Source organism: Oncorhynchus kisutch, linkage group LG29 (assembly GCF_002021735.2).
Source record: "Oncorhynchus kisutch isolate 150728-3 linkage group LG29, Okis_V2, whole genome shotgun sequence".
In the NCBI taxonomy this organism is placed as follows: Eukaryota; Metazoa; Chordata; class Actinopteri; order Salmoniformes; family Salmonidae; genus Oncorhynchus; species Oncorhynchus kisutch.
The window spans coordinates 15,249,112-15,275,253 of NC_034202.2; the positions used below are offsets into that span (position 1 = coordinate 15,249,112).

Sequence of the window (26,142 nt, forward strand, 5' to 3'; positions counted from 1 at the left end):
CTCTCAATTGAAAGCTGAGGATCTGATCTTTGTTTGTCCTGTAGGGCTCCATTGGTTTACCAGGCCGTCGCAGTTTTGTTGGTCCACGTGTAAGTGTTTCTCTCACCGTATGCGTACCAAATAGCGCCCTATTCCTTTTATAGTGCACTATTTTTGACCAGAACCCTAAAGGTGTACTGTGTCTGTGTTCTCTTCAGGGACCTCAGGGAGTCAGAGGGGCCACTGGCCCAGAGGGGCTCCCCGGCCCTGATGTGAGTGACCCACAGTAACAATACTACAAACAAATAAACTGGTACTTACTGGCCATTGTTTATCACTAAAGTTGAGTGTGTCATTAACTTGTGTCCATGTGTTTGTGACTTTCCAGGGTGAGGCTGGGTTTGATGGGCCTCCAGGGACTCCTGGGTCAATGGTGAGTAGACAGGCAACAGGAGTCTGGACTTCCCCTACTATGTATTCCAACGTACAGTAAAACACAGTATTCTAATGGGTCCCAATTGCAAATGTTACTGTATGTCAGTCACCCTACATCATATCACTCAGTGTGTGTATTTGTGTTTTGCGCAGGGAGCCGCTGGTTTCACAGGCTCTGTCGGCGCTCAGGGAGTTAACGGCTCAAAGGTGAGATTACATTTTGATCCCAGGAGACGACGGTCCTCCCATTATTTTAGATAATGTATAAACTTAGCACCTACTGTATTTTATTGGTAGCTCTTTCTGAGTACACTCGTAAAAAGAAATGTGCTATCTAAAAGAGTTTGACATGGAAACCAAAAGGGTTCTACGTGGACTCAAAAGGGGTTCTCCCTGGAAACAAAAAGGGTTCTCTTATGGGGACAGCCGATAAATAAATAAAAAAACGAAGTGCATGACAGTCTTTGCCAAAGGTAACCTGCATTTATCTTCTAGGGAGAGTTGGGCCTTGTTGGAGTTGTTGGCCCCAGAGGCCCGCAGGTAAGAGGAGACGTTTGTCTTGTTGTGTTTTCTTGCCTGAAGTTGGGTCACATTCAACAGAACTACATGCTCTATGCTTGTTAGACTATAAAGGAAATATTTCTGTTTATTTCACCAGGGGCCCCAGGGTTTAGATGGTGAGAGTGGGCCTCCAGGTCTCAGGGGAATTCAGGTCAGTCTCAATCAGCTGCACAACTTTCCCTAACAGAGACTTGGGACCAGATGATTGTCTTTGGAAATGTATTTTTCTGAGGGATAATATCTGGGGTTAAAGGTCATCTGTATTTTCACAGGGACAGCTTGGGATGAGTGGTGCCGCTGGTCCGAAAGGTGACCCTGTAAGTCTCTCCTCTCTTCACTGGTAAAGTTCATTCTGCTCTAGTAAAACAAACTACTATACCTGTCTCTCTCCAACCCCCTTGCTTCCTTTCTTTCTCTGTCTTCCTCAGGGACCAATGGGGATGATGGGTATCCAGGGTGAGCTAGGGTTCGAGGGGCCCATGGTGAGTAGCATAGTACCCAGTGGACTGACCACCTTCACCACACTTTGCCTGCCAGAGACACACACTCACACAGCAACCTCACAGTGCCCCCATGTGGCAGAGCTCTGTCACAGTGTTAGGCTACAGATTATAATACGCTTTGTGTATCCCATGTCCTACATCTTCTAGCTTTTATGGGTTGTGGTAGAGCTGGTCTAAGCTAATGGATGAAAGGCTCTAACGTAAGAAAGTAAACCCACTTTAAAATCGGCAAGTCAAGGTCACTTTTATGTCTGGATGATGGCCACACTGTATCTTGGTATGATATCAAATGACTCATTTTGGAGAGGTTGTCAACTGCTAGAATGCCATAGATCCCACCCCCAGGCGGATTGCATGTGAGTTTAACTCTGGCTGTTATCCAGACCTTCTCTCGGCGATGTTTAGGTTGACAGCTCCTCCAGTTTTCACTTTATTCTACACAGACACTACGTTGCCTTCGGAAAGTATTCAGACCCCTTGACTTTTTCCAAATGTTGTTAACGTAGGTTACATCCTTATTCTAAAATGTATTTTTTTAAATGTCCTTATCAATCTACAACCAATGCCCCATGATGACGAAGCAGAAACAGATTTTTCTTCTTTTGTTTTTACTAATAATATTACAAATAGAAAAAAACAGAAATAACATTTACATAAGTATTCAGACCTTTTACTCAGTACTTTGTTGAAACACCTTTGGCAGCGATTACAGCCTCGAGTCTTCTTGGGTATGATGATACAAGCTTTGCACACCTGTATTTGGGGAGTTTCTCCCAATCTTCTCTGCAGATCCTCTCAAGCTCTGTCAGGTTGGAGGTGGAGCGTAGATGCACCGCTATTTTCAGGTCTCTCCAGAGATGTTAGATCGGGTTCAAGTCCGGGCTCTGGCTGAGCCACTCAAGGACATTCAGAGACTTTTTCTGAACCCACTCCTGTGTTGTCTTGGCTGTGTGCTTAGGGTCGTTGTCCTTATGGGAGATGAACTGTTGTCCCAGTTTGAGGTCCTGAGCGCTCTGGAGCAGGTTTTCATCAATAATCTATCTGTACTTTGCTCCATTCATCTTTGCCTCGCTCCAGACTAGTCTCCCATTCACTGCTGAAAAACACCCCCACAGCATGATGCTGCCAACACCATGCTTCACCGTAGGGATGGTGCCAGGTTTCCTCCAGATGGGACTCTTGGCATTCAGGCCAAAGAGTTTAATCTTGGTTGCATCAGACCAGAGATTCTTGTTTCTCGTGGTCTGCGTCCTTTAGGTGCCTTTTGGCAAACTCCAAGCGGGCTGTCATGTGCCTTTTACTGAGGAGTGACTTCTGTCCGGACACTCTACCATAAAGGCCTGATTGTTGGAGTGCTGCAGAGATGGTTGTCCTTCTGGAAGGTTCTCCCATCTCCACAGAGGAACTATAGAGCTCTGGTCAGAGTGACCATCGGGTTCTTGGTCACCTCCCTGACCAAGGCCCTTCTCCCCCGATTGCTCAGTTTGGCCGGGCGGCCAGCTCTAGGAAGAGTCTTGGTGGTTCCAAACTTCTTCCATTTAAGAATGATGAAGGCCACTGTGTTCTTGGGGACCTTCAATGCTCCAGAAATGTTTTGTACCCTTCCCCAGATCTGTGCCTCGACACAATCCTGTCTCGGAGCTCTACGGACAATTCCTTCAACCTCATGGCTTGGTTTTTGCTCTGACATGCACTGTCAACTGGGGGACCTTAGATAGACGGGTGTGTGCATTTCCAAATCATGTCCAATCAAATGAATGTACCACAGGTGGACCCCTATCAAGTTGTGGAAATGTCTCAAGGATGATCAATGGAAACAGGATACATCTGAGCTCAATTTCTAGAAACCTGTTTTTCGCTATGTCATTATGGGGTATTGTGTGTAGATTGCTGCAGATGAGTAATTCTTTTTTTATTTCAGCTATTTTAGACAGGCTGTAACATAACAAAATATGGAAAAAGTCTAGGGGTCTGAACACTTTCCTAATGCCCTGTATATCTCTTATATTATGCTGATGGTGTCTCATAAAAAAATGTGTCAGTCAGTGTGGCCGAAGTGTGGCTATAGATCAGACAAAAGATCAAAAGATCATCATGAAAGGGAAGATTTGGTGGAGCTGTGGTTTCTCTCCATCCTCTACTTGAAGTGAGAAAAATGAACTAAAAGGAACTAACGCTTCAATCCATTCTCTGTCACTCTTTGATTGAAGGGCCCACTGGGAATACAAGGTCCAATGGGTTTCCCTGGTATTACTGTAAGTATTAGTACTGCATTTACTGATATTTATTTTGAATTAGATGGAATCCATTTTTGTGCTGTCCTTGGAGTGATTCAAAACACTATGAAGGACCAGGATGCATGCTTTTCAGCTACTTACTTTACTTGCCCTCGTCTGAAAACTGACCCCTCACCTCTGACCTCTACAGGGAAAAAGAGGACCAGACGGGGATAAGGGAGACCCTGGACCAAAGGGGGAGAGAGTAAGAACCCGGTCTCTGGAGACCTGTACACATTCCGCAAAACTAAAGCTGTTGATTCATACTTTTTACGTCTATTGTGAGTTACCCGTTTATCTGTTTCTGTCTCTCTCTCTCTCTCTCTCTCTCTCTCTCTCTCTCGCTTGTTCTATCTCTCAGGGTGTTCAGGGTTCTTCGGGTATCCAAGGGCCTCAGGGAGAGAGGGGTCCCAGTGGCCCCCCTGGCTTTACAGGGCTCAAAGGTCAATCTGGCACTAAAGGCATTGAGGTAGGCAGCCTCTCGGCCTTATCACTGCATCTAAAGTTATAGACTGACACTTTACCAGTGGAAGACTGATGGATTTTGGATATTTTCTTTCAGGGGGAGAATGGAGAAACTGGCCATCAGGGAAAACTGGGCAGACAGGGGCTGAAGGTCAGAGAAGACTTCAGAAAGGAATGCATCATAATGAATGTAACATTTTGAATGTCATTATTTCATCAGTCTGCCTGTTAGGATTGGTCAAAATGATGATTCAACTGTGGATTTCATGTCCTGAAATAGTGTCCCAAATGGCAATCTATTCCTGGCCTGTGTAGTGCACTACTTTTGACCAGTCCTATGGGGTGCCATTTGGAACATGTAGTGTATTAAATATCTCTATGTTTCTTTGAAGGGGAATAGAGGGACAGCTTGGCGCAACGGCAAGCCTGGACACAGAGGGAACAAGGTAGGACACTCTCCCATTGAATGCGTTTATGAAGGTTGCTAAAATGTCCAGGTTATCCAGCATTTCTAGGATATGTAATTTCTGGGAATTATTGGAAAGTTTCTGGAATTTTGCAACCCTAGTATTAAGTAAAGCGTGATTTAAGTTCTGCGTTTGATATTTGAATTGTATTCTGATTGCCACTGCCCTCTTTTACCCAGGGTCGCGTGGGTCAGAGAGGGAATGTTGGCCAGCCTGGTCAACCGGTAAGCACAGAACATTCACAGTGTGTGTGTGTGTGTGTGTGTGTGTGTGTGTGTGTGTGTGTGTGTGTGTGTGTGTGTGTGTGTGTGTGTGTGTGTGTGTGTGTGTGTGTGTGTGCTGCTGAGGGGAGGACGGCTCATAGTAATAGCGGGAATGGAGTGAATGGAATGGTATCAACCACATGGAAACCATACATTTGATAAAATTCCATGTACTCCTCCCCTCAGCAGCCTCCACTGGTGTGTGTGGAGGGACAGATCTGTCTCCTCAGTAATATAGCTAAGTGTTAAAACTCCAAATGCTAACACTTGCTTGGTGATAAAGGGTATCCAAGGTTGTACGGGCTTATCTAATGGAGCTGACTAAAAACTAATATGAACGACGGAATCACAGTACACTTATTATTGTGTGTGTGTGTGTGTGTGTGTGTGTTTCCACTTGTTTCCAACAGGGCTTGCCAGGCCCTCCCGGGACAGAGGGACCAGAAGGAAAGCCTGGTACACAGGTTCCCATTCTATATCATATTTCAATACAGTGACCACACCCCTGAAAACACTGAGCTTGTATATACTGCATACACTGATGTACACAAAATAGACTGCCAATCAACAGTTTTTCTTTTGTCAGATTTTTTCCTGTCTGTACTGCATACATTGGCAGATTGTTGAGAAAATATATGAAAGTATTGCTCAAGAAAAGTATAGGTGCAATCAGAAAGGATTATAGTAAAATGTCTCCTGAGTAGGGTTGTCCTGTGTTTTCAGAATTCAGATGGAAAATTCCTGGAAGTTACCGAATTTTGCATGCAACCCTACTCCTGAGGGTTTCTGTAGAATCCGATAATGAGTTGTGAACAACTGTAGTCATTCTGGCTCTAAACAGCAGATGGCGATCTTCACAACCCTGATTCGTATGACATATTCACGAGCGATTGTCATTGCATGTGGGGCAGACAAACCGGAATATGCATTCTCAACTTTAATTCATCCCTCCTCAATTTCAACCTCATGTCATTACATTCTAACATGAATATGACCAGATGAATGGCATTTGTCTCCTTGTTTAAAATGTGTCGTTATGGAGATACTGTATTTGCAAATGGGCAGCGCTATGTCTCTTATTCACACTAATGCTTGTGTATACAGTGCATGACCTCTGTTGGTGTCGATTGAATTGACACTCGTTTCTCATGTGTTGCAGGGTCTCTCAGGTTCGGTGGCAATAGCTGGCAGTAAAGGCCTAAAGGTAAACCAAGAAGATGCTTTAACAGTATACATAGGCTTATCGTAGAGACTCATACTCAATACATGTGGTTCACGTAAAGGTCACTATGAGACTTAGTAACTCTAAGAACTTCTTGTCGTCAGTCTCATTATGTTTCAATTCATTGGTTGGTCAATGATACACTGTAATTCTCCCAGCTCAGCTATTTTTGACCGGGCAGGGCGAGGTGCTGAATGAAAGCAAATCAAAACATCTTGTCACATTTTATAGGACACCCCTGAAATATATGATGGGTTTCATATGATTTTGTGACCAGGCAATCACAACAAACACAGACTAGGCCCCAAAAAATTTAATAGGGCAGAAAAGTACTTGCTACCGAGCTAGTTAACGATATCGGGTGTCTCTCCATGCTTGTAAATGGGAGCTGTAAAAGGTTCAGGAGTGTGAGGGCGTAGGTCAGTGATATTGCATCACTGCCACACACTGATGGTTTCCCACGCACGAGCGCACACACACACACACCTGTGCATTCACACACGCACACGCACTCTCACATAAACATATGAGTGTGTGGGGTGTGGATAATATAATATGAGGAGGCGTGAAAGTGGTTTCTAGCCCAGTCAGTCACCTCCAGAGGGTCTGTGATCTGGCCAGTGTAATATATTTCCATCTCAGCTATATACTGTATTATAAACTGGGTGGTTTTAGCCCTGAATGCTGATTGGTTGAAAGCCGTGGTGTATCAGACCGTATACCACAGGTATGACAAACATTTAATTTTTACTTTTCTAATTACGTTGGTAACCAATTTATAAAAGCAATAAGGCACCTCGGGGGTTTGTGTATCGCCAACAGCTAAGGACTGTATGCGGGCACTCCGTGTTGCGTCTTGCATAACAGCCCTTAGCCGTGGTATATTGGTCATACCCCCCCCCCCCCCCGGGCCTTATTGCTTAAATATAGACTCCTCACCAGGCAGTGAGAACACTAAGGGGAAAAGGGAGAAAGGAGCAGAGGAAGAGGGATGGCTAAGATAAATGATTTGGCATGTGGGCATTATCACCAATTGATTATCCATTTGATAAAGTTATGTGCCATCATCAACGTATCCATAAAAAAAACAAATTAAAATGTTCGATTTTCAATTTAGATAGCTGAAAGTTGTTCTTTGATTTTAATGTTCCTTACAGGAACATAGACATTACTCCATTGTTGATGTTTACATTATTAGGTGGTAATATAACAAAGATGGACGAGGTAGCCTATTAAATTGGGTACAGTTAACCTCTGTACCAGAGGCATAATTACTGAATAGCCTGTATATAGTTGGTCCAATTAACTCATGATTACAAAGTCATTAAGCGGTAGATTAAACAGCTGAATAGCAAAACATTTGTAAACTCAGTTAAACACTGAATCGACTCACAGCATTGTGCAAACATTTGAATTGTATTATATGTAATCAATTCCAATTCGTTTTTTATTTGCATTTTAATGTTCTCATCGAGTACACCCATGCGATAAGCTCTCTTCTTTCTTCCTCTCTCCATCATTCTCTCATTCTCCTCTTACTCTTTCCATCACTCTTTCGCCTTCCTTGTCCTTCATCAAGGGATTCCAGGGCATTGCTGGAGAGCCAGGTCCAGACGGCCCCTCAGGACCTCCGGTGAGTCTAGAAAGCCTCAAAGTTTATTCCAATCAGACACTTTAAGTTATTGTGTTCCACCAACAATCATAGGACATTGATTGTGGATATTACTATCATAAACATGCACAATGATCTGGCAGACATTCCTATATAATCAATGACTAGCTGCAATGATGAGCCATAAACAGAGCTAGTGTTGGGGACTGAGGCCATCTGCACACAGCGTGCAGTGTGAGTGACTACTGTCTCATTGACAGGGCACACCTGGACGGATAGGACCAACAGGTATCCCTGGGCCGCTGGGAGAGAGGGTGAGTGACACATTTAACACGAAAGTGGTTGATGTGATTCTCAATAGGACAACTTTGAACCGTGAGTGTGTATCTGTGTGTGTGTGTGTCTGTGTGTGTGTGTGTGAGTGACGCTGTGTCTCTCCATCAGGGCTTCACTGGGAAGGAAGGTGTGGAGGGCCCACAGGGCTCAGTAGGCACGTATGTAAGTGATGCTTCTGTAGGGCGTACAGGGCCAAGGGTTTGATCAGCACACTGAGAATGTCTCTGTTTTGTCCTCGTGTGTGCTTGTGCGCGCGCATGTGTGTGTGTGTGTGTGTGTGTGTGTGTGTGTGTGTGTGCAGCGTCCTTATATTACCACTCCCGTGTCTCTCTTGCCCCCAGGGTTTCCCAGGTAACGTGGGAATGCGTGGTACAACTGGTCACATGGGAGAGAGGGTAAGGACACGCATATGAGTTATGTAGTCAGTGATTATTCCAAACGGCCATACCAGACCTGCACCAGCATCACATGTTTCTATGTGTAGTTCCTTTGAAATGTTTAGTCGTTATTGCGACTGACTGTGTATTTGTGTCTCAGGGAGAGACAGGTGTGAGAGGCCTGCCTGGTCCTTCTGGGAAGCCTGGACCTCCAGTAAGTAACTGTGCTGTTATTGACAAGTCCACATGCTGTATGTGACAAGTCCTTGTGGACAACTTCATTGAGTCAGGCATTAGTTTGGGTGAGGGGTGTATTGAGCCTGTGCTGACTGGGCTGTATTTTATAGGGTTTATCAGGACCTCCTGGGGAGAGAGGCCCTCCAGGACCTCAGGTGAGATCAACCTCAAACACATTAGTCAATCAATTGTTATTTCTTTTTTTTGTTTCACCTTTATTTAACCAGGTGGGCTCATTTACAAGTTCTCATTTACAACTGCGACCTGGCCAAGATAAAGCAAAGCAGTTCGACACATACAACAACACAGAGTTACACATGGAATAAACAAACATACAGTCAATACTACAGCAGAAAAAAGTATATATATACAATGTGTGCAAATGAGGTAAGATAGAGGTAAAGCAATAAAATAGGCCATAGTGGCAAAATATTTACAATATACCAATTCAACACTGGAGTGAATGATGTGCAGAAGATGAACGTGCAAGTAGGGATACTGGGGTGCAAAGGAGCAAGATAGATAAATAAATAAATACAGTATGGGGATGAGGTAGTTGGATGAGCTATTTACAGATGGGCTATGTACAGGTGCAGTGATCTGTGAGCTGCTCTGATAGCTGGTGCTTAACGCTAGTGAGAGAGATGAGTCTCCAGCTTCAGTGATTTTTCCAGTCATTGGCAGCAGAGAACTGGAAGGAAAGGCGGCCAAAGGAAGAATTGGCTTTGGGGGTGACCAGTGAGATATACCTGCTCGAGTGCGTGCTACGGGTGGGTGCTGATATGGTGACCAGTGAGCTGAGATAAGGCGGGGCTTTACCTAGCAAAGACTTGTAGATGACCTGGAGCCAGTGGATTTGGAGACGAGTATGAAGTGAGGGCCAGCCAACGAGAGCGTACAGGTCGCAGTGGTGGTTAGTATATGGGGCTTTGGTGACTAAACGGATGGCACTGTGAGTGATGCTGGACGGCTGGCAGATGCGGGCAGCGATCGGTTGAAGAGCATGCATTTAGTTTTACTTGCATTTAAGAGGAGTTGGAGGCCACGGAAGGAGAGTTGTATGGCATTGAAGCTCGTCTGGAGGTTAGTTAACACAGTGTCCAAAGAAGTGTCCAATACCAGAACTACATTTCCCAAATATCTCCTTTGTATTTTGTAGTCCATGCTTTTCCTCCTTAATGATCTCTCTTGGTTTTCTCGTAAGGGTCGGCTGGGGGATCTGGGACCCACAGGGTCAGAGGGCCTACAGGTGAGTTAAAGCAGAACAGGCCTTATCACCACTCCATCAACAGTCAAAATGTTCTTACATATCCATGCTCTATAATACACTGTCAATGTACAGTTAGTCATGCTTGGCCAGACCAAAAGTGTAGACACAATATACAATGGGAACAAGACCAATACTCACCTTTGTGTTCCAGGGACCCCCGGGTCTGCAGGGTTCAGATGGAGGGACAGGGAAGCCGGGGCCCAGGGGAAGCAGAGGGCCTCTGGGGACACAAGGTCCTGACGGACCCGCAGGAACCCCAGTGAGTGGGTCCTTTCCAGCCGCTGCTCTCTTCTCCTCTAAACAACCTCTGAGGACTGTAACCTCTAGATCCTCTGTATAATCTCGTAAGGGACATTGATGCCTGTTGGATGGATTTCTTGTCAGGGTTCAGTAGGTGAAATCAATCAATGTATTCGTAATTGATTAGATGGCTTACGATTCGTCACTCATCGGATGCTTATTTGGCATGGTTTGGGATACCAAGCGCAGCTCTTTAGCCATGTTTCAGTGTGCTGTGTTGTCCACCATTTTAAACTCTATGTGGTCCAATTCCCAGGGAATTTCAGGTGCTGATGGACTCATAGGACCAGCAGGGGAAAGAGGAGAAATGGTAAGTACAGCAAATATAATGAGACGATGATAATAATATGTCTAGGAATGCAAAACTCCGGTAACTTTCCCCAAAATGTTCCGGTTTTCAAGATATCCTAGTTGGATGATTCCGGATTTCCTGCTTCTTCCTACTGATTTGGAAAAGTTGCCGGAATTCTGCAACCCTAAATATGATCTAGCAATGTTTGATATGCTGTGTGTTAAACCACACTGTTTTTGGAACATGACAGGGTATGCTGGGACCTCCTGGTGATCTTGGTCCTTCGGGACTGGATGGGGAACAGGTTGGTTGAACACACTTCGAATAGGAAGTCTAATGTTTCAGGCAGGTGCGTTTTCTGATAGTTCTCTTCCGTTTCCTGTTTCCAGGGTACTCCTGGCCAATCAGGGTTAGAGGGGCCACCAGGAACGAAAGGGGAACAGGTCAGGGATACTGACACAATGATGCCACTACAAACACATGATTTAAATATATTTTTCACCTCTCAATACTTCTTCTACTTCACATGTATTCTAGGGGGAACTAGGGCCTTGTGGGAAGTTTGGTCCTCCAGGGCAGCCTGGAGATCGAGGTCTACAGGGGCTCAAAGGGTTGCAAGGCTCTCATGGACAAATGGGAAAAGAGGTGAGCATGACTTTGTCAGTTGACGTCTACTCTACCTACCTGAACCATCACCTGTAGATTCTCACATGTGCACTTACTGTAGTACATACCCCTTTACCTAAGCATCATACACACAACAAGACCATACAATATACTCTGCAGTGTAACTCTTGAGATGTCTCCTTTGGTTCTTAGGGTGATGTTGGACCTACTGGCGATGCTGGTGGTCCAGGTTTCAAAGGGGAGAAGGTAAACAAACACTGACTTTTCAGCACACAGCATCAATGTGAATGTGCTGTATGTATACTGCATATCTATTCTATTCATATCTATTGCATTGGACACAAATTATCGACAGGGCCATAGAGAGGGTGGGTAGTGGTTACAAACAGGTTGAAAACTGGTTAAAATGACATCATTACAAACAAAGTTGAACATTTGTTGAAATTAATTCTTAATTTTAATTTTAATTGAACCTTTATTTAACTAGGCAAGTCAGTTAAGAACAAATTCTTATTTACAATGATGGCCACCCATAATTACAAACAGGTTGAAATGTGGTTGAAAGAACGTAATTACAAACAGGTTGAAATCTGGTTGAAAGAACGTTGTTACAAACAGGTTGAAATCTGGTTGAAATGACATCATGGTGATGTCTGACTGACATGGCTGTTATTTGCAGGGTGATGTGGGACCTCTGGGGCCAACAGGGCGGAATGGTCCATGGGGGGCGCTGGGGGAGAATGGGGAGAAGGGACCAAAAGGAGAAAAGGCCCACATCGGACTAATGGTGAGTGTTCAGATGACAATACATAATGAGCTGCACATTCTAGCTTATGTTCAACACACATTGAAACCATCAAATGGAATCAACTGAAGTGATTTTCAATGTGATTTTTGAGATGTGGCTTTGGGTGATCAATTTGATGACTGATGCTCCACCTCTGTGCTGTGTCCACCAGGGTCCGCCAGGATTTATGGGAGAAATAGGACCTGCAGGCTTGTCAGGGCTACAGGTGAGTCAGGAAGCGATATTTATGTCAATGAAATGTACGTGTTTTTCTCTGACAAGTATTGACCACTACCAGATACTACTACAGTATATGTCACTCAAAGTTCTACGTTTCTTGTTGACATTAACTCAAATTGATCAATGTCCAATGAGCATATATATAGATTAGACTTCTCTGCACTGTTAGGCTCTTTCTCAATTTATCCTTCCTCGATTCCTCACATCCTCTTTTTTTGCTTCTTTCTCAAAACTGATTGGAGAAGAAGACCTGAAGGGAGGGACCTTGAATCTAGTCCTCCAATAGGGTTGAGAAGGAGGCGAGGAGATAGGATGGGAGTAATTGAGGAAAGACGGTCGGACATAGTGTTGTCAGGGTGACGGTGATTCATTGGTCTCTTCTGCTTCTTCTCAGGGTATCATGGGCCCCAGGGGGCCTCCAGGGCCAGATGGACCTGAAGGAGAGAAGGTAATGACTTGATTCCCTGGCCTGCACATCAAATGGAGGAGCAATTCAGGACAGAGAAATGCTAAATGCTTCCACTACCCCAAAAATCCAAGCAATTACTTCAGAGCAGAAGTGTAATTCCCATCTGCTTTCTCGGTCTCTGTCTTTCTCTAGGGCCAGTCTGGGTCTGGCGGAACCATCGGACAACCTGGCAGAACAGGGCCTCCGGTAAACAGTCGCTTCAAAACCTAATTACTACAGTACTGATATTGTATGCAGGGTGAATGGCATTTATCCTTTTGGTAGAAATGCATGTTTTCTTGTTATTGTATTCTCAGGGGGTGGCTGGAGTCTCAGGGGTCAGAGGTGACCCGGGGAAGCCAGGAGCACAGGTCTGTGTCTTTTAGACCACTGTCTAGTCAAGTCAGCCATATTCCCAGTGATTCACCCTACGAATAGCATTATCCATGTGCTGGTGTGGTGTATATTGCAGGGTCCAGTTGGGAAGGTTGGGCCTGAGGGAGACTTGGGCCATAAAGGTGAGCCAGGGCCAGACGGAGAAAAAGGGGAGCCAGGGGGATCAAGCGAGCCAGGAGAACAGGTGAGCACATTCATTGTTGCTGCCAGTTTGGCCTTTAGGCCCCTAAAGCAACACATCAGTACAGGTGAAATAGACAGTGCCCCATTTAACCCCAATTCAATGTCTGGTTTTATTATAAATTAAATTTTCATAATATACTCTACCATGCAATTAATCAGAAATAGATAAGTCTTCAAGGTATTTGATTTTGTATTGGTCTCTGTAGGGGCTCGAGGGTCTGCCGGGCATCAGAGGGCCACCAGCACTTCCTGGTTTAGAGGTAAAGAGCAGCGACATCTTAGTCTGGTCCCAGATCTGTTTGTGCACTTGCCAACTCTGTTGCTCATTGTCAAGTCAAACATGTCAGGCACTCGGGCTAGAAAAATCTTTCCTCAAAGACATACTATTTGCTTCGGCTACATTCTTCCCTGTTTGTTATTGTCTTCTCTCCCACAACAGGGGCCACAGGGTGAGGTGGGAGCCCAGGGGCCAGAAGGTCCCCTTGGGGTGCTGGTGAGTACACAGACACAGGGATGCCATGGATGATGTAACTGCATTAGGCTCCTATAGTAGCGGGTTTCCCTCTGGGTTTGTTGTCTAGCCGATAATGATGACCTCAAGCAGTGTCAAATGGTCGTCTTCAGTATGTAAAACTAACAGCACTACCAGAAGGTTGCCTATATTTCTTCAACCTGATAAGCTTTCTCTGACATTGTGGATGTTTCTTAAAGTCATTCTATTGTGTTGAATGTTTCAGGGTGTCAGGGGAAGCCAAGGACCTGAGGGACAACAGGGACTGAAAGGAGAGAAGGTGAGATCAAGATGCTCCATCTCTCTATTATCCTTTTCTCATTCCTTCTCCTCTTTGTACTGTGAAACCCAATCTCAAGTCTGGCACTGGCCTGCATTCAGCTCACCTCTCTGGGGCACTAGTGCACACAGAGGCTAGATTATATCCTCCTGTTTGTTGATGCTGTGTTTGCTCAACAGGGAGATGACGGCAGAGATGGATCACCTGGAAAGACAGGTCACATCGGAAGGAGGGTGAGGGCTCCCTCCTTCAATCCATTCAATTTCACAGTGTGAATAAAAGGGGTTGTATTCAAGGAAAATAGATGATCCAGGTTCATGAATGAAAGATGAGGGATGCACTCAAAAGTAGCTCACTACAAAGGGAATAGGGTGTCATTCAGGACACGACCGAGATGTGTCCGTGTGTTTTACCCTTGCCTCGTTCACCAACATTGTAAACATTCACAGGGCAAAAGAGGCATGGCTGGAATCAGGGGCACAAGAGGAGAGAGGGGACCAAAGGTCAGAGGTCGGGTGATGTGAAGGGTCACACACACACATGCACACACACACACATCCACACTCCAATCTCTTAACCATGCTGTATATCATACATATCATGGTGTGCACGAACGTTGTGTCCTGTCATTCCTACAGGGGAAAAGGGGAAATGTGGGATTGATTGGTCCTCCAGGATGGGCAGGGTCTATAGTAAGTCCAACAGATTGATACTGTTTCATTTCATCATTCAATCCCAGGCAGAGATAGCCTCCGATGCACTTCACTGTGAGTAGTATTGTTTCATAAGAGTAAAGCGTCGTTACATGATAATGCTTTAGGTCGGCTGATGATTGATACACAGCTGACGTCTTTTCTCTCTCAGGGAATCCCAGGCTCGCGAGGAGACGGAGGGCATCAGGGGGACAAAGGGAGCAAGGTAGGAATAGAATTTAATTATTGATACTAGTGAATCAGCGAGAGTTGCATTGGGAAGCCTTATTTACCATATATGTTCCCCCCTACAGGGAGAGAAAGGGGACATAGGGCCGCTCGGTCCGCCAGGGGGTGATGGCCTAAAGGTACGTTTTGATTGAAAAACGTCTGGTATTCATAAAACGTCTCAGACTAGGAGTGCTGATCGAGGATCAGGTCTCCCGCCTGTCCATTGTCAGGGTTCACCTAGCAGTCATGATTTGGGGCTGTACAAATGTTTGATGTATCAGAATAATTGATTATGCTTATGTTTTATTAACAGAAGGGGAGGGGTTATAAGACCCCTCCCTCCTTACATTTATAGGGTTTTAGACTACGGATTAACAGTATATATATTCATTGTAGAAGTTTAGTATTGTTCTACAGTTGTATTTGAGTTTTCTCTCTCTTTCCGCCTCATTATAAAGAGGCCCATCTTAGAAATGTGTGACTTAGACAGAACTCTGCCATGGAGTGAAGGAGATAAGACTTGGCAAACATTCCACAACAAATCAACTTTGGGGGGAGGGGACATTTACTGCTAAGTGTTTAGCTAACAATAAAGGCCCTTTTTATACAGGTTTGTGGGCATGGTTCTGGTCCCAGGAGTAGAGGATGATGACGTAGGCAGTGACATCACCAGGGCGCGACTTAGGGTTTAATGAAACAACTGGAGACCTTTTGTTGGAAGCAGAACTTACTCAGAAACATGCGTGCTATGTTCCTGTTTGTCAACCTCTGTCTGCAATTGCATTAATAAAGGTTTTTGAATGATTTAATTGAAGATATTGTACTAATGCTAATTACACCAATGAACCAATGATTGACAAAGAAGGACGTAAGAAACGAACCCTAACACCATCGACTTCAATCTGGAATGCAAAGCTTATCCTAGGTCAACACTCCTACACTGAGACACGACAAACAAGCCTTGGTGTCAGTTTTAACTTCATAGAAAAACGACATACAGACAGGTTTGTCAACATTCCAGAAGTATGACGTTGCCTTATAATGCCATGCTGTAAGTAGGAGATGGGCTGTGGCAAACAGACTGACTAACTGTATGTTTTACAGGGTAGTCAGGGTCCTATTGGGGTGCCAGGACAGACAGGCCCAAAGGGAGATCAGGTGAAACAACATTATCTCAACACACTCTTCCTTTCAAACCATCTATAGCAAGAACTCTCTACGATAGCACCATAACCATTAGTGACAATTACCAAAAGCCATGAGGCTTATTGAACCAATAGTCTATCAGAGTTTTGTTTGCTTCTTTTTCTTTCTGAAAATATTCATTGATAACTTTTTAATCAACGTTTCATGATCTACTATTACCAACCAGGGGCATATTGGACCTTCTGGGCCAAGAGGAACACCTGGGATGCCAGGACTACCTGTAAGTAACCCTTCCTGGATCAGAAATACCTTCCCAAGCCCTTTCAATCCTCTCAAATGGCTCCCTATTACTTAAGTAGTGCACTATATATGGAATATGTGTTCCATTTGGGGAACAGGGAATTTAAAATCATAGTTCTTTTGCAAGGACAAACGAGCACTAGACCACTAAGTCCATCATTCAGCCACATAGCTTAACAACCCCCATGTCCATTAACCATCAAGACCAAGACTTGGTGAATGCCTAAAAATAAGTTATTATGATGATTATGTTCATGTCTAGAATTCCTTTTAAATTGCAGACTCTTATATAAGCCCATTTCTTTACTTTCACCAGACTGTCCTGCCATTCTGCCGCTCTCTCCGAGTTTAGCTGTAGATTATTACTCTGTTCAACTTGCCATTGCCTCGGCTCTTAAAAGCAGTGAAGCTGGAGCTAATGTGAACATAATGCAGTGAGTCAAGGCATTGCAAGGTTGCAACAGCTGTTAGTGCAGAGCGGTGTACTTCCGACCTGCGACTCATCTCCTTTTTCTTCTCTCGATCTGTAGGGTTTGTTTGGAGAAAAGGTATGATATAACAAATGAGTTTCTTGTTTTCTCAACATTTCAAAACCAAACCCCACGTAGAGCTGCGTGTTAGCTTTTTCTCACAGTGAAAGCAAACATTCACAAACACATATGTCATCACAATGGAAAACACAGAGGGGAAAGTAGTGGGATAGTACTATAGTGTGCATTTCCTTATCTAACTACATTTGAATAGTAGTAGTAAGTATGGAATGGTAGAAATCCACTCTCGTCTCACTATATGGCCTGTATGTCCATAGGGTTTGAAAGGACTTGAGGGATATCCTGGGCAACCTGGTAAGAGGGGCCTGCCGGTAAGTGCCACTGATTTCATACGTAATGGTCAATAGTACATTTCGTCAAATGCTGAAGATTGACCACAGAGACAACAACAAAAAAGATTGCATCCATCACACAGTAACCTCCCACTTAGGGTTACACAATTCTGATTATGTTCCCAAAATTCCCAGATTTTCTAGAAATACTTGTTGGAGGATTCCCGGATTTACTGCTTATTCCCACACGATTTGAGGAATATTCCAACTGGGATTTCTGGAAAACCTGGGTATTTTGAGAAAGTTACTGGAATTTTACAACCCTAGTCCCACTCTTTTTTTTGTTGCATTTGTTTCAGGGGGCACCTGGACTCCCAGGACTTCCAGGTCCTTCAGTGAATCTGACCCTCACTCAACTCAAGGCAAGTCATTAATCTTCGGCAAGTAGGACTGTGTCCCAGAAGCCATTAGATGAAGTGGTGGAAGGAATAACTCCATAATGATCATATCGTTCTCATCACCATTGTAGGACCTGATGTATCTGTCAGACAAGCCCAACTACCCCCTGATCCAGACCCTGCTGGACTCTCTACACCAGGACCTGAGGCTGCTGATGGACCCCCCTGACGGCAGCAAGGAGCACCCTGCCACCACCTGCCTGGAGCTGTGGCTCTGCCACCCCGATTACACCGGTGGTCAGAAACCCTATCTATACCTGTATTGTACAGTTGAAGTCAGAAGTTTACATAAACTTAGGTTGGAGTCATTAAAACTTGTTTTTCAACCACTCCACAAATGTCTTGTTAACAAACTATAGTTTTGGCATGTTGGTTAGGACATCAACTTTGTGCATGACACAAGTAAGTTTTCCAACAATTGTTTACAGACAGAATATTTCACTTATAATTCACTGTATCCCAATTCCAGTGGGTCAGAAGTTTACATACACTAAGTTGACTGTGCCTTTAAACAGCTTGGAAAAATCCAGAAAATGATGTCATGGCTTTAGAAGCTTCTGATAGGCTAATTGACATAATTTGAATCAATTGGAGGTGTACCTGTGGATGTATTTCAAGACCTACCTTCAAACTCAGTGCCTCTTTGTTTGACATCATGGGAAAATCTAAACAAATCAGCCAAGGCTTCAGAAAGAAATTGTAGACATCCACAAGTCTGGTTCATCCTTGGGAGCAATTTCCAAATGCCTGAAGGTACCATGTTCATCTGTACAAACAATTGTACGCAAGTATAAACACCATAAACAGCATAAACACGCAGCCGTCATACTGCTCAGGAAGGAGACGCGTTCTGTCTCCTAGAGATGAACGTACTTTGGTGTGAAAAGTGCAAAATCAATCCCAGAATAACAGCAATGGACCTTGTGAAGATGCTGGAGGAAACAGGTACAAAAGTATCTATATCCACAGTAAAACGAGTCCTATATCGACATAACCTGAAAGGCCGCTCAGCAAGGAAGAAGCCACTGCTCCAAAACCGCCATAATAAAGCCAGACTATGGTTTGCAACTGCACATGGGGACAAAGATCGTACTTTTTGGAGAAATGTCCTCTGGTCTGATGAAACAAAAATAGAACTGTTTGGCCATAATGACCATTGTTATATTTGGAGGAAAAAGGGGGAGGCTTGAAAACCGAATAACACCATCCCAACCATGATGCACGGGGGTGGCAGCATCATGTTGTGGGGGTGCTTTGCTGCAGGAGCGACTGGTGCACTTCACAAAATAGATAGCATCATGAGGAATGAAAATGATTTGGACATATTGAAGACATCAGTCAGGAAGTTAAAGCTTGGTCGCAAATGGGTCTTCCAAATGGACAATGACCCCAAGCATACTTCCAAAGTTGTGGCAAAATGGCTGAAGGACAACAAAGTCATTGGCGTGGTCATCACAAAGCCCTGACCTCAATCCTATAGAACATTTGTGGGCAGACCTGAAAAAGCATTTGTGTGCAAGGACACCTACAAACCTGACTCATTTACACCAGCTCTGTCAGGAGGAAAGTGCCAAAATTCACCCAACGTATTGTGGGAAGCTTGTAGAAGGCTACCCAAAACGTTTGACCCAAGTTAAACAATTTAAAGGCAATGCTACCAAATACTATTTGAGTGTATGTAAACTTCTGACCCACTGGGAATGTGATGAAAGAAATAATAGCCAAAATAAATCATTCTCTCAACTATTATTCTGACATTTCACATTCTTAAAATAAAGTGGTGATCCTAACTGACCTAAAACAGGGAATTTTTACTAGGATTAAATGTCAGGAATTGTGAAATACTGAGTTTAAATGTATTTGGCCAAGGTGTATGTAAACTTCCGACTTCAACTGTATCTATCTGTGAGCCAAAGCCCTTTGTGCTGTCTATGAGCCAAAGCCCTTTGTGCTGCTTGAAAATACTCATTAATGGCCACAGCATCCTAATCCCATGGCTCCCAAGTTGTCAAAGCAAATTAGAAGCACGGTAGAGAAAGACAATGTTATCCATTGTATGGCTTGTTCTCAGAGGAAGATCTCATAGCTCTTTAGGAGTGTTGTTGCACATCATAGCGTATGACGACTAGTGAATATACATGAATGTTACAGGTCAGGATGAGGATACACTGAGATGATGGTTGCTGTTTGTCTGTACAGGGATGTATTACATTGATCCTAACCAGGGCAGCCCTGCTGATGCTCTCCTGGCCTACTGCAACTTCTCTGGTACAGCCGCACACACCTGCCTTCACCCCAGAGACGCCCAGGTAGACAATAACATCATCAGTACCCCACACATCTCACCTCTCACCCTCACACCTCTCTATCAAACCAACAGTGTGAATAATCCTGCAACAAATGGCTACAGAATAATGAGATGCTGTCTGGACAAGCAGAGAATAAATCATTTTTTAACGGGAATCCAATTTATTTGTTTTTTTTTTTTTGCCTTTGAGCTAAATGCTAATATCAAGAACAGAGACTGTCAACAGACACATTTTTAAATATGCCTCCAGGTATCAGTGTAAACTTTTTAGAATTCATGCCATCGACCAGTGTGTATCTGACAATTGAGCAGATCCTGATCCTAATATCCACAATCATATTTATACTTAATACCATACGCATGATACATAATCATATTTATACTTAATACCGTACTCATAATACATAATCATATTTATACTCAATACCATACTCATAATACATAATCATATTTATACTCAATACCATACTCGTAATACATAATCATATTTATACTCAATACCATACTCGTAATACATAATCATATTTATACTTAATACTATGCGCATAATACATAATCATATTTATACTCAATACCATACTCATAATACATAATCATATGTATACTTAATACCATGCGCATAATACATAATCCTATTTATACTTAATACCATACTCATAATACATAATCATATTTTAATACCATGCTGTTAATACATAATCATATTTTAATACCATGCTCATAATACATAATCATATTCATACGTAATACCATACTCATAATACATAATACATATTCATACTTAATACCATACTCATAATACATAACCATATTCATACGTAATACCATACTCATAATACATAATACATATTCATACTTAATACCATACTCATAATACATAATCATATTCATACTTAATACCATACTCATAATACATATTCATACTTAATACCATACTCATAATACATAATCATATTCATACATAATACCATACTCATAATACATATTCATATTCATACTTAATACCATACTCATTATCATAATCATACATAATACCATACTCATAATACATAATCATATTCATACTTAATACCATACTCATAATACATAATCATATTCATACTTAATACCATACTCATAATACATATTCATACTTAATACCATACTCATAATACATAATCATATTCATACTTAATACCATACTCATAATACATAATCATATTCATACTTAATACCATACTCATAATACATATTCATACTTAATACCATACTCATAATACATAATCATATTCATACTTAATACCATACTCATAATACATATTCATATTCATACTTAATACCATACTCATAATACATATTCATACTTAATACCATACTCATAATACATATTCATACTTAATACCATACTCATAATACATAATCATATTCATACTTAATACCATACTCATAATACATCATATTGTTTTCTACCTAAAGATGCCCACAAAGGCCTGGCTTATGGATTCAGAGACAGACAGCTCGTTCCAATGGCTCAGCAAACAGGAACAAGGATTTCAGGTTGTCAGTTCTCTCTACTTCTCCTCTGAAATATACTCTCTTTCTCTAGTGTCAACTATAGTAACAGAAAGCTAATTCAATTGTAACTGCATCAATTGAGTGTATTATATGTGTACTGATGTCTCACAGTCTCTCATAGCAGAGTTCTAAAGCATAATGTCTCCCTTTCTGCCGCCACTGGCAGTTCTATTATCCAGGGGCCAATGTGGTCCAGATGCGGTTCCTGAGGTTGCAGAGTTGGAGAGCCTTGCAGAAGATCACCTACACCTGCCACCCGGGACACAGACTGGGTCACACAGACAGAAAGGTCAAGTTCCTGACAGACACAAGGATACAGAGTTACTTAGGAGCTCTTAACGACTGCATTGTAAGTTTTGTTTTTGTCATTTGACTAAGTATTTCACTTACAAATACGTTAGAGTTATGCACTCCTTGCTAAGAGTGACAATGGGATGTCACAAAAGATAAAGTATGAGAAATAGGATTAAAAAAAATATTTTTTCATTATCGCTGATGTTTATTATTGGCCAACTGCGTAATTGTTTTTCTGTGTTTGTGCTGTGGCAGCCGGGAGATGAGGTGGACTCGCTGGAGCCGCGGGAGTTTGTGTTTGAATTTGAGGACCTCAACTTGCTTCCTGTGAGAGATGTGGCTGTGTTCGGGGGCGGAAATGTCATGCGCGAGTTTGGCTTCACCATCGGGCCCGTGTGTTTCAGCTAGAGAGGGAGACATGGGGCCCATAGGCTCATTTCCCACCCCCTTGGGCTCACCGAGGGAGGATAAGAGACTGTGTTCAGGACCCCAAGACAGCTGGAGAACAAGAAGACAAAGGGAATCAATCGCTCTGGCATTTTGTGAGGGCATCACTCCTCTTTCCATTTGATATTTTTGGTGGAGATCAATCAATTCTCTAATTGACTGGCTCCACATAAATTACTCTTTGAGCGTGCATCAATTTCCAAAGTTCTTTCGGACAATTGTGTTTTCGTTTACAGAGACGTTTATCATGTAATGAATAATTTATATAATGTTGTTTTGATTTCTATATAAAATGGTCATTTTTTATCTTTTTCCATTTGTTTTCACAGCAACAGTTTATTATGCTGTAAAGCTTTCCATAATAGCCAACGACCTATTTTGTATATGAACAGTCCTATGCCCTAATGGTCTGTTTTGTGTCCGATGCAGTGGATTCAACCTCTCACCAATGTGTTCCATTTGGACACAGCTAATGTTGTCCTATAGATCATCACTGACCTTCCCAAAGGTGCTCACTGACAAACCACTGCTTGTACTTCAGGCGCCAAGGAACTCGCTTTTGCGTTGTTTAACTTGTTTCTTTAGATTAGATAATGACCAACCTGTTCTAAAACCCTGATCTCTTGCAATTAACTGAAAAAATTATAATAATGATTTCAGCCATCCTTGACATTTGTACAGTTACTGGCCTATTTTTTATTTGTAAAAAAAAACATGTACCGCATATTATCATATTACCGCATATTATCAGTGCTCGTTTCAGCTTGTGGTACAGTCTCAGGTGCAGTCTTGATATTCAACATGGCACTGAAGCTGCTGTGCACACTACGTGATATATACTATGTGCATTCAAAACATAACTCAATTGAAGGGCTATAGATCTATTTCAGGTGTTCTAATAAAGAGGCATTATGTTGGACTGCTGGCTCTCCCGCCCAAGCACTTTAGCACTGGGCAATTGCTTTCCAAGTCATCATTTCATTCAATCAATTAGCCTAAGTGAAGAAGCAGCATACCCTGTCCCTGCAGCTGCTCAGCAATGCCAGGATTGCTCAAGAGGTGGGTGTTCATTATTGGCCTGTGTTCACAAAGTGTTTCAGAGTAGGAGTGCTGATCTCTGATCAGTTTAGCCTTTTAATCATAATTATATGGACCGGGGGACCTGATCCTGGATCAGCACTCCTACTCTGAGACTGTGAATATGGGCCATTGAGAGCAGTGCATTTAGTTTCTTTCCATCATATTTTTGATCATAAAGCAATTCAGTATTGTAGTTGTCTGTCTCTACATATGTAGGATCTTAATTTGAACACTCTTTTGTTGCTGAGAATTTGCAAACCTATAGTCTATTAATGTCCATTAATTATAATCCACATAACAATTCACATTTCATGTTGCTGCAGGATTATTTTCCTCCTTATTTTCCTCCTGTAGCGAACTGGCCATGCAATCTCCATTGACAAACATTGGCAGTAGAATGGCCTTACTGGAGAGCTCAGGGACTTTCAACATGGCACTGTCATAGGATGCCACCTTTCCAACAAGTCAGTTTGTCAAATGTCTGCCCTGATAGAGCTATCCCGGTCAAATGTAAATGCTGTTATTGTGAAGTGGAAACGTCTAGGAGCAACAACGTCTCAGCCGCAAAGCGGTAGGCCACACAAGCTCACAAAACGGGACCTGCCGAGTGCTGATGCGCGTAGTGTGTAAAAATTGTCTGTCGTCAGTTTCAACACTCACTCCCAAGTTCCAAACTGCCTCTGGAAGCAACAAGCCCAATAACTGTTCGTTGGGAGTTTCATGAAATGGGTTTCCATGGCCGAGCTGCCTCACACAAGCCTAAGATCACCATGCGCAATGCCAAGCATCGGCTGGAGTGGTGTAAAGCTCGCCGCCATTGGAGTCTTGAGCAGTGGAAATGCATTCTCTGGAGTGATGAATCACTCTTCACCATCTGGAAGTACGACGGATGAATCTGGGTTTGGCAGATGCCAGGAAAATGCTACCTGCCCCAAAGCATATTGCTAACTGTAAAGTTTGGTGGAGGATAAATAATGGCCTGGGGCTGATTTTCATGGTTTGGGCTAGGCCCCTTAGTTCCAGTGCGAGGGAAAGCTTAACGCAACAGCATACGATGACATTCTAGACGATTCTGAGCTTCCAACTTTGTGGCAACAGTTTTGGGGAGGCACTTTTCTGTTTCACATGCCCCCATGCGCAATGCGAGGTCCATACAGAAATGGTTTGTCGAGATTGGTGTGGAAAAACTTGACGGCCCTGCACATAGCCCTGACCTCAACCCCATCGAACACATTTGGGATGAATTAGAACGCCAACTGTGAGCCAGACCTAATCGCTCACATCAGTACCCAACCTCACTAATGTTCTTGTGACTGAATGGAAGCAAGTCCCCGCAGCAATGTTCCACGATCTAGTGTAAAGGCTGTTTTAGCAGCAAAGGGGGGACCTACACCACATTAATGCCCATGATTTTGGAATGAGATGTTCGACGAGCAGGTGTCCATATACATTTGGTCATGTAGTGTATGTGTAATGGCCAACCAACGAACATGGAATTCAGGAAGGTCTCAGGGAACATACAGTATCTTTGCATGCAGTAGCTTGCATTAAAGAACATGTATAATGTTCTGTCTTATAAGTACTCAACTTCCAATCAGTAGCCACCTCCCATACCAAACTCCAGGAAGAACATTCCAAGCATTGCAGATAGAAATGTTTCATAGAAGGGTGGACATCACTATGTGGAGTACAAGAACAGTGTCCTTTCTAGTATACTGTAGGGCTTATTTTTATCAGCAAAATATTGTATTTTTCACTGTACACACTTGGATCACTGATAGGTAATGACATTCCTTAGGCTCCTACGGCTGTTGGTGTTTTTGTAAACAATGTATAGGGGTTCATCCAACCCTAAACACAGGCAATTACTAGCCTAACATCAACATTGAACATGATTGCCTTAGCTGGCTGAGACTGATCATTGGTGCTTTTTAGTTCTTGTTTTGTACAAATCCTCATAATTTGAGATTTTGTTATTACTGTCTTGAAATGATATGCTGGACATTTTTATACCTGTGTATAATGCAGCAGCTCATTCAAAGAAATGTCTCAGCTGAATAAAAAAAAATCACATATCAGTATTCTGTACTTTGCTTTGTTTCAAATTTGATCAACTATAGCCCGAAAAACTATAGGTTTCTTGAAAATAAAAGGCATGTTGCCTCCCACAATGGAAACAATGTTTCAGTTTCCATAGAGATGTAGAATCTTAATTTGAGCCAGGTTGCTACAGAAGGAAGATAATCCTGCAGCAACAGGGAATGTGAATTATTATGTGGAGTATCGAGTCTAAAAATGACAAACATCAGAAGCTTTTTTAAACCTCAAATACACTACAAGTTTTACATTTCCTGTCTTGCATGAAAGTTCTCATAAAAGTGTAACAGGGTGATAAAATGAAGAAAATATCTGTAAGCCTAGGATTTTCGAAACAGTTTTTGGGGGAAATTCTAGGGATAATAAGGAGGCTTGCGTCTTGTGACCATTGGCAATTTTAGCATTTAAATCTTGGTGGGGCAACAACAACAAAATGGGGGATGCATGCCAGCAATGCCACTACACAACACAACACTAAACAATACATGAATTGCACAATAATGGTGACAAACGGTGCCCACAAACTGTTAGATCCTACATAAAGCTGTCCCCAACAGCAGTCCCAACACCTTACCACTGCTACACCTGGCTATCAGCAGAGCCTTGTCTGGCAGAAAAACAGTTCATTAAGCCTCATTTACTGCC

General features: G+C 42.9%; 1 protein-coding gene across 2 annotated transcripts in view; it reads left to right on the forward strand.

The window, feature by feature from the left end:
• The window catches only part of si:ch211-196i2.1 (collagen alpha-1(I) chain), a 140,160-nt gene extending 114,682 nt beyond the window's left edge, over window positions 1-25,478 (forward strand). For both annotated transcript variants that reach the window (XM_031809489.1, XM_020466333.2), the window contains 53 exons: window positions 45-89; window positions 198-251; window positions 368-412; window positions 568-621; window positions 910-954; window positions 1,073-1,126; window positions 1,248-1,292; window positions 1,404-1,457; window positions 3,689-3,733; window positions 3,906-3,959; window positions 4,116-4,223; window positions 4,317-4,370; window positions 4,612-4,665; window positions 4,866-4,910; window positions 5,360-5,413; window positions 6,109-6,153; window positions 7,751-7,804; window positions 8,044-8,097; window positions 8,228-8,281; window positions 8,461-8,514; window positions 8,657-8,710; window positions 8,844-8,888; window positions 9,938-9,982; window positions 10,155-10,262; window positions 10,560-10,613; window positions 10,846-10,899; window positions 10,985-11,038; window positions 11,133-11,240; window positions 11,415-11,468; window positions 11,902-12,009; window positions 12,182-12,235; window positions 12,644-12,697; window positions 12,851-12,904; window positions 13,015-13,068; window positions 13,170-13,277; window positions 13,483-13,536; window positions 13,716-13,769; window positions 14,014-14,067; window positions 14,247-14,300; window positions 14,517-14,570; window positions 14,706-14,759; window positions 14,932-14,985; window positions 15,074-15,127; window positions 16,095-16,148; window positions 16,363-16,416; window positions 16,967-16,984; window positions 17,245-17,298; window positions 17,619-17,681; window positions 17,789-17,954; window positions 19,917-20,026; window positions 21,481-21,561; window positions 21,746-21,928; window positions 22,129-25,478. In XM_031809489.1, coding sequence (XP_031665349.1) covers window positions 45-89; window positions 198-251; window positions 368-412; window positions 568-621; window positions 910-954; window positions 1,073-1,126; window positions 1,248-1,292; window positions 1,404-1,457; window positions 3,689-3,733; window positions 3,906-3,959; window positions 4,116-4,223; window positions 4,317-4,370; window positions 4,612-4,665; window positions 4,866-4,910; window positions 5,360-5,413; window positions 6,109-6,153; window positions 7,751-7,804; window positions 8,044-8,097; window positions 8,228-8,281; window positions 8,461-8,514; window positions 8,657-8,710; window positions 8,844-8,888; window positions 9,938-9,982; window positions 10,155-10,262; window positions 10,560-10,613; window positions 10,846-10,899; window positions 10,985-11,038; window positions 11,133-11,240; window positions 11,415-11,468; window positions 11,902-12,009; window positions 12,182-12,235; window positions 12,644-12,697; window positions 12,851-12,904; window positions 13,015-13,068; window positions 13,170-13,277; window positions 13,483-13,536; window positions 13,716-13,769; window positions 14,014-14,067; window positions 14,247-14,300; window positions 14,517-14,570; window positions 14,706-14,759; window positions 14,932-14,985; window positions 15,074-15,127; window positions 16,095-16,148; window positions 16,363-16,416; window positions 16,967-16,984; window positions 17,245-17,298; window positions 17,619-17,681; window positions 17,789-17,954; window positions 19,917-20,026; window positions 21,481-21,561; window positions 21,746-21,928; window positions 22,129-22,281 — 3,447 coding nt within the window. In that variant the 3' untranslated portion in view covers window positions 22,282-25,478. The remainder of the gene's footprint in view (window positions 1-44; window positions 90-197; window positions 252-367; window positions 413-567; window positions 622-909; window positions 955-1,072; window positions 1,127-1,247; window positions 1,293-1,403; window positions 1,458-3,688; window positions 3,734-3,905; window positions 3,960-4,115; window positions 4,224-4,316; window positions 4,371-4,611; window positions 4,666-4,865; window positions 4,911-5,359; window positions 5,414-6,108; window positions 6,154-7,750; window positions 7,805-8,043; window positions 8,098-8,227; window positions 8,282-8,460; window positions 8,515-8,656; window positions 8,711-8,843; window positions 8,889-9,937; window positions 9,983-10,154; window positions 10,263-10,559; window positions 10,614-10,845; window positions 10,900-10,984; window positions 11,039-11,132; window positions 11,241-11,414; window positions 11,469-11,901; window positions 12,010-12,181; window positions 12,236-12,643; window positions 12,698-12,850; window positions 12,905-13,014; window positions 13,069-13,169; window positions 13,278-13,482; window positions 13,537-13,715; window positions 13,770-14,013; window positions 14,068-14,246; window positions 14,301-14,516; window positions 14,571-14,705; window positions 14,760-14,931; window positions 14,986-15,073; window positions 15,128-16,094; window positions 16,149-16,362; window positions 16,417-16,966; window positions 16,985-17,244; window positions 17,299-17,618; window positions 17,682-17,788; window positions 17,955-19,916; window positions 20,027-21,480; window positions 21,562-21,745; window positions 21,929-22,128) is intronic.
• The last annotated feature ends 664 nt before the right edge of the window (window positions 25,479-26,142 follow it).